This window comes from Sparus aurata, chromosome 21 (assembly GCF_900880675.1).
Source record: "Sparus aurata chromosome 21, fSpaAur1.1, whole genome shotgun sequence".
In the NCBI taxonomy this organism is placed as follows: domain Eukaryota; kingdom Metazoa; phylum Chordata; class Actinopteri; order Spariformes; family Sparidae; genus Sparus; species Sparus aurata.
This window is the reverse complement of record NC_044207.1, coordinates 4,487,443-4,495,203: the sequence shown is the minus strand read 5'-3', so window position 1 is coordinate 4,495,203 and position 7,761 is coordinate 4,487,443. Positions and strand designations below refer to the sequence as shown.

Here is a 7,761-nt window from a genome sequence, read left to right as displayed (position 1 = left end):
TGTCTTACTTTATATTCATCCATGAAAATAGAATTGACCTTAACAGTCAGTTATAACAATTACATTAACTCTGTATTCTTTCATCAGAACTCAATACATAATCATTCAGCAGACTCAAAAACATAAACAAATTGAGCATATAAATATAACACATGGACATCCTTTCTGTCAACAAAACAGAAACAAATAAATAAATATAATGTAGAACAATCTTCTGTATGTCTGTATATGTTTGTATATATATCAAATGCATTTTCATTTTGAAAGGGTTGCGCCAACTGTAAAAAAAAGGGTTCCAGTATCTTTGACGATTCAGAGTCATTATACATTAACACACTAGCTATGACACTGACAGTGCACATGCCCTCATTTAAACAAGGAAGTCCCAGTAACTATCCCATCAATTTGGACTCCCCTTTACTGTAGATATAAGTAGTGGCAGCTACATTCATGTTTTATATACTTACTGGTTTCAGAGGAGAAATATCAAAGTTCATGTTAGAACAATGTACAAACCTAGATGGCACCATTAGATGGGACCACTGAAATGCTGCATGCATCTGCAGGCAGCGTCTGTTTGGCTAACTGCCTAGAGGAGCTACACTTACAATTATGATAGGTACCTAACTGCCCTCAGAACCACAATACTTCTAAAAATAGCATTCTATAAAAACAATTTTGGAGTTGTTGGAAGGCATGGATTAATTTATGGATTAATGGAGCTAGTCTTCCCTACCAGTGCTACATGCTGTTTCTCCATACAGAGGGAGAGCTGTCAGTCATCTACTACAGGTAACACACAGACTATGGATGAAAAACCTCCTACTAACCCACATCAAGACCTGAACTATCACTGTAAGCTAGGGCGCACCCTTCAGTTGTGCACATATCATTGAGATGGCCACTGTGCTGGATGCACACAGAGAGGAACAGCAACAAAAAATAACTACAATTTCCCAAACCAAATTTGTAATTTCTTCAAATGGTCATTTCAGTTTAAACATGTTTGTACATTTTTGTAGTTTCAGCCATCTTTCTTCTCCATAATGATAAAACCATACTTTCCAAATTTGACTGCTTAAATACGGGGGAACATAGTGACATTACTCAAGGAAGTAAGAGAGATCAAGAAACACAATCAGTTAGTCAATGTCAGACAGATTGTAAATAAACCAAAGGTTAGCCCAACTCACTTGAAAGAGCATCTGACTTTGTTGTCACAGTAGTGCTGTCTTTTCAGATCTAAACAGTTGTTTTACAGGGTACAGTGTAACTGTTCTGAAGAAACTGCAAAAAAAGGTCCAGTTTTGAATAGGTTTAGGTATCATCCATTGCAGATAGCAGACAGTCAGTGAGAACTAAGCCCTCTGAAGCCCTGAACATAGTGGTGATACAGTTAGACTAAAACACAATTAAATTTGAATTAAAAGTAATACTTTTGTGCTGTCTTAAAAGTGACACATCTTTGTTGGAGTGTATGGTTCTATGGGACACACAAATGATTTACTTTTTTCAAAACAGGATATTTTACTGCAGTGTGAATGTATAGTCTTTTAAAACATTCAGTATATCACAGCTTTGTGGGTGAAAAGAGTTGCTGTCCAAAAGCCAACCTCCAACATGGTACAGGAGCTCCGGATACCAGTGGACACCTTCTGCTTGATGCACACTGTTGAGCTCTTTCAACAGCCCAACCAGTGACAAGAAGGAGTGCCACAGTCGTACTGGTGCGAAAACCCAGTGTGCAAGATGATGATTATCAACCACAGCATAGCAGGATGCCAAAACCCCGTCAACTATGATGGTTCCATGAGATGTTATAGGTGCATATGATCCTTCATAATGCTTCACAGAAATTCTTATCACTTTTGCAGAGATAAGATTGTGTGGCCAGTTATTCCCAACAGCATAAAGCCACTGTCCTGGTTTTATATCACTGGCAAACACGGCCCTAATGTTGCTGTTCTGGGTATTGTTGTTTATAACAAAGACAAGGTGAGCTGGAGTCAGTGTCAGTCTGCGGTGTGGCTCGTCAGTTTCTAGGACAAAGAACTCTCGGGTAATGTGTCGGTCCTGGTCCAAGAACATGAGAAAATCACTGGGAACAATATTTCCTTGTTGGTCAGTAGCCAGCACCTTGTCCCCCACATGGAGCTCCTTCAGTAGTTTAGTTCTTCCATCTGACAAGATCACCGTCGAAAAACCAGGGAAGCAACCTCCAGACTTAGCTGCCACAGAGTTTTCTGTAAGATTTAACAATGGCACTTATTAGAGTTACCCTGCTATTTATTATAAAACCTGTGATTCAAATGGTAAAAAGTCCCAGGAGGGAATATGCGGAAAGTTATCTGTGTGAATCCGATCTTCCCTCACAACCTGAAATCATAGTCTGGTGAATAAGACTGAGAGATAAGGACCTTTTCATTTAATGCAACACAGTCACCTGGACTTAACCATGTCTCAGTAAGCTTAAAGAAATGTAATTGATCTGATAATATGAAATCTTGCAGAAAGAGGTTTCATAAGAAAACACTTTTATCCATTAACCCTTCTGATTTGTTGATTGCCCAACTTTTCCTTTAGTGGCACCAGTTGGTTGACATGTGTGGGTTTTCTGTGAAGTATTTCAATAAAACCCAACCTAATATGTCAAATGTGTTTATAACCTCCAACAGAGCCCCATTCAAAGTCTGGGTAAAAAGGACACTGACGTGGATCTTTTAAATGTGAATAATGGTGCCCTTTTCAGAAAATATTTGCTGGAAGACAAACATTGTTTGAATGAGTTGTGTGAAGAACAAAAATGTAGCTCTGTATGCTGGCTAATCACTGCCTGAAATGGCTGAGAACGTCATCATGTTGGATGCAGCTTCCTCTGATGTTAGCTGTTTAAGGATCAAACAAGCATTTAAGTTGCAGCTTAATACAATCGTTACATAGTGTTGCATGGTTCAATATATACAAAATTCTTAGGGTAAGATGCAATGGCCTAATCCCAAAAAACCCCTTGTTCAGCCAAGGGCTGAGGTGTCTCAATTCTTGGTCGGATAGAGGGTGTGGGCAAAGTGTTAGGGCCTTCCAAACTGGGGTTTTACAGAACTCTCTGTCATTTCAATACTGCTAACTAGCTAGCGAGCTAATGTTATTGCCTGTTTGTGCATGCCAGTCTTGCATTATGATGTATTTGATAGCATATGACACACAAAATTTAAAGTTGGGCAGCAGAGTTGCTTCACCAGGTACCGCTCCTCTAATATCAGTGCAGACCCAGATAGCAAAACTGTGCCAGACGCCCTCCTCAGGCCCATATACCATGTCTTGGCTGACATGTGGCCATGGAATGGCTCATCTATGGCTCAGACCTGGCAAGAGGGCAGACCGCTGAAGGGCCATCAATCCACATGGTCTATGTAAGGGATAATGTATAGAATGGTGGTCATTATCGGGAAAATAAGTCCCGAAAGGACGAACTGGACCCCGACGCAAAGCGGAGTCTGATTCGTCCTTGGTGGTACCGCTTATTACACGGTCAAAGCCAACACGAAAAAAAACTTGACACAGTGTGTCTTTTTACAATTTATTTGTTACCGTTCAAAGTGTTTTTCAGCAGAGAAATATAGTTCGCCAAACCGACCCCCTTTCGCTTCTCACTCTTCACTGCTTTCCTCTCTTTTTCTTTCCTGACCGATGACGACAACTCAGCTTTTTGCCAAGAGTTGAAATCACTGTATTTTCCAAAAAAAATGAAAGTTCATGTGAAGATCATCCATACTAGTGGCCTAGAATAGTTTTTTTCCGATATGAAGTAGACTACAGATCAGCTGACATTGCTTAGCGACCGAAGACGCTGGGGGTAATAAGTGACCGGACTACTTGCTGAGCAAGATTTTAGAGCACAGAGTGCTACGAAATACGTGAATCAGAGGCAAAAAGGCCACTTTCCTTGACGACGGTCAAATATGCTTAGCAGCGGTCAATTATACAAAAATAACTGACTGCCGAAAGTTGGGAAGGCCCATTCAAGTGAATGGAGCATTCTACAGCATTAAGAAGAGCCGGGCCAGAAAAACGTATGGGGTGTGGGCCAGATCTTGCCTGCAACAATTCTGGCAGCTGGGCCAGTAACACAGCTGAAGATGGCATATTTGAAATGTCCATTCATGCTCATACACATAAACTGCATCGACAACAACTGATGACCTACAAGGTTCAAGAAGGGTTGTGCTATTCCATAGGGAAATTTCAGCCACGACCCATTGGAAAACCATTCTAAGGGGCACGTGGGCACTTGAAAATGAATCTAATTAGACTAGCTGCTACAAAATGTTAACAATAAGGTGATCCACTTTGCTGTTGTGTTGCTATGTATGCCATGTTTGACAATGTTTGTTGAGGATGTGCCTGTCTCATTGTGCACACAAAAGAAGAAAACTGACCTAGGAGCACATAAAAAAAAAAGTTGTATGTCAGAACAGTGAAATACCACCTTGTATGTATATTGTTTCATTCAGTGATAACATTGTATATTACATACAGATGATGGTTTTGAAAATTGCACTTTGCATTCAGTCATATTATTTCTATTAGTGTCATATAATGAAACAAAAAGTCTACCCACCTGCTTTCACAGAGCAATGGATGTGGGCTTTAGACTCATAGTAGACCCAGTCAAAGCCCGCCTCCACAGCCAGCCTGGACAGCATGCCATATTTGCTCTTGTCCCGGTCTGAGGTGGTGATGTCAACCGCTCGGCCCTCATAGTGCAGAGACTCCTCAGAATGATGGCCGTCCTCATCCCAGCCCTCTGTGACCCGAAGTTTAACCCCAGGCCACTGATTCATGACTGAAATAGCTAGAGAATTCAGTTTGTCCTTACACCGCTGAAAAATTAGACACATGTGTTGTTCAAATCATCAACATTTATATCAGATATTTTTTTTATTGCAAATCTTATTTCAACCAATAGAAATGATGGCCATTTCTCACTGTAAACTAAATAAATATTTTTATTATAACACATTACATTATTTGGGTACTATGTTGATTTGTCTTGATATTATTTTATCACAGTTTAATGTGGGCATTTGGCAACATGTTTTCACTCCAAGCTCTTCAAATACAGCTATACGGATTAAGTTAGCAATAATACACATATAATGTCTGGTTAGACTTTCAAAATAAATTTTAGGACATATTATGACTTTTGGGCTGCTATGTTGTGAAGCAGTGGTTTTGTTGCGTTCAGACACAAAACCTCTCGGCAGTCTTTTGAAAAGTTAATACTTTGGGTTAGGAGAACAACATTCAGTCATGTCACTATACGTTACAGAACTTAAATAAATTACATTACTTAACATATCTTAAAAAACAAATAAATCTTGACTCTTGGTCACACGCAACCCTCCCCCAACTTGGATTGTCTTGTTCTTTATGTAGGTTTTGATGCGTGCTCATTTTGGGTTGATCATTATTGTGATTGTTGGCACACATCATATTGCAGGATCAAAAATATTGAAGCCGTTGGCTCCTGCAGTATAATTACGCTGTATGACAGCTGGAACAATGTATGGTCTTGTATTAGAGCACATGCCTGGTCTGAGTACAGGTTAAGCTGCATGTTGCACTACGAATTATGTCCCTTCCTAGTTTGCGACAGAATGACATCCTGCTATCAGGGTTACTTTCTCTGATGATAAAGCTGGGTACTGATGAAACAATTGATCTTTGTAGGAAAAATTTCCCTTTAAGACACAATAAACCAGATGACACTATTATTTGTAATGGGAACCCATCCAACCATCCATCTATTCTGCAGCCTTTGACCACATATTCGGGGGGGGGGGGGGGGTTGCGGAGACGGCTGGTGCCCCTGGCCTCGTGAGTGACACTAGAGATAGACCAGTCCCCGGTCTATAACAGGTCTGGATTGACTGATCTACAGGCAATTCAATGTATCAAGTGTCTGACATCAGTGTTGTATGTATCCAATAGTCATTTGTGAGTAAAAGTAAAGATATTGTGTTAAAATATAACTTTAGTAAAAGTGAAAGTAACCAATACAAATAGTTCTTCAGTAGTCTTAAAGTATTTGATATTAAATGTACTTAAGTATCAAATGTACAAGCATAAGAAAAGGTTTTATTTATTTATTTATGTTTCACATATTTATATGTATCGGCTTTTTACTATGGGTTGACTAATTATCCCCCTAGCGGATTATTAGGTCAGATCAGTATTTTTGTATTTATAGTATTATCAATTTTTAAAATCCCATTGCTGATAAAATAAACTGGTAACATTGTATAATAATTTCACTGTTAATCAAAAATGAACCTTTTTTTCTGCCTAAACAAGCTAAATCAACAAGCTATGTTTGTTTTCATGACTGAATAGAATATTTATTTACCAAAACTATAGTGCCCCTTTAAGCAATATAAAGATCGATAAACATCAGTTGTAACTTTACAATAAACTGCTGAAGAAATGCATTTTAAAACACTTAATTGTCTGTTAACAGTCAAATATTAAATATTCACTAAAGTTTAATTAACTATAAATGTATAATTCATTTATTATAAGGTACACTGATGCATCACGTAAAGTAACCAGCATATCTGTATAATGAAGTAGCAGAACATGTCCACAACAAAAAGAAAAACAGTAAAGCACAACAAGGCTACCTCAGATTACAGAAGCAGAGTAAATGTACTTAGTTACATTCCATCACTGCCTGACATGTAATGTTTTAGACTTGGGCAGGTCGCCAGAGCTATGAAGTAAAACGCTAGTAACCGGTCTTTTATATTAACCCTATTTAAAATAATAATAGTAACAATGCACACTTAATTCAACTCATTCAATGAAAGCTGCATGCGATAATGAGAAGCACACTGGGCCGGTCACTGACATCAGGGTTCACCGCAACAAGGAGTCACATATGAAGAGCGCATCGGTCAGTCAGTCATCTGCTGTGTATATAAGTAAGACCAAATGAAAAAAAGAAGAAAACAGGCTTAAAAAATAATTTCCTACTTGTGTCATGAGCCGGTCCGCGTTGGTGTTCTCCTCATCCTTAAAAATAATATCGGGGTTGTAGTTGGGAGTCAGGTCCTTGAATCTGTCCGAGTTGCGGGTGATCTTGCCTTCGTACTTTCCGCTGGCTCCCAGCGTTTTCTCTGCCACGTTTGGGATGAATTGTTTCAGAGCCAGCGGTGTGAGCTTCTTGGGATGCCTCCGCTTCCCGTATCCCCTGCCCGGTCCGCAACCAGAGGCGACGGACGCCAGCAGCAGGCAGAGGGCCATCGACAGCATCACTCTCATCAGGACCATCTCCGGTTTACCTGAGGGATCCGGGAGGAGGTGAGGGTGCCTCGGATAGGTCTTAGTCTTTGTTTTTTCTTTTTTCTTTTTCCTTGTACGTATTTTACAACTACACTCAGAGCACTGCAGGTGCCATAACTACTGCAGGTCTGTCGGACTCTCTCTCTCTTTCACACTCTCTCTTTCTCTCTCTCTCTCCCCCTCTCTCTCCACAGATGATCACACTGATAATAGTGACAGAGGAATTCAATTGGCACATCTATCTATCTATGTATCTATGTATCTATCTATCTATCTATCTATCTATCTATCTATCTATACTGTGCACATACACAATATATGTAAATATCAAAATGCCCTAATTATATTCAGAGCTGCAGCAGGAAACATACTCCAGAAAACTCTGACCACACACCAAATCACAAATCTTATATCAGTTAT

At 39.5% G+C, this 7,761-nt stretch overlaps 1 protein-coding gene across 1 annotated transcript; it reads right to left on the bottom strand.

Annotated features, from left to right (window-relative positions):
* Positions 1 to 644: 644 nt before the first annotated feature.
* LOC115572184 (tiggy-winkle hedgehog protein-like) lies at positions 645 to 7,496 on the bottom strand. The gene is made up of 3 exons (XM_030402015.1): positions 7,033 to 7,496; positions 4,619 to 4,880; positions 645 to 2,243 (listed from the first exon to the last, which is right to left on the bottom strand). Exons 1-3 carry the CDS (start codon positions 7,327 to 7,329, stop codon positions 1,528 to 1,530), a joined length of 1,275 nt encoding a protein of 424 aa, XP_030257875.1. The 5' UTR covers positions 7,330 to 7,496; the 3' UTR covers positions 645 to 1,527.
* Positions 7,497 to 7,761: the final 265 nt, after the last annotated feature.

Bases quoted from the DNA above. Each gene is read 5' to 3' on its own strand.
- LOC115572184 (XM_030402015.1), bottom strand. From the start codon at position 7,329: ATGGTCCTGATGAGAGTGATGCTGTCGATGGCCCTCTGCCTGCTGCTG. The intron at 4,881-7,032 runs GTAGGAAATTAT...CTAATTTTTCAG, and splicing joins CGGACCGGCTCATGACACAA to CGGTGTAAGGACAAACTGAA. The intron at 2,244-4,618 runs GTGGGTAGACTT...TAAATCTTACAG, and splicing joins CCATTGCTCTGTGAAAGCAG to AAAACTCTGTGGCAGCTAAG.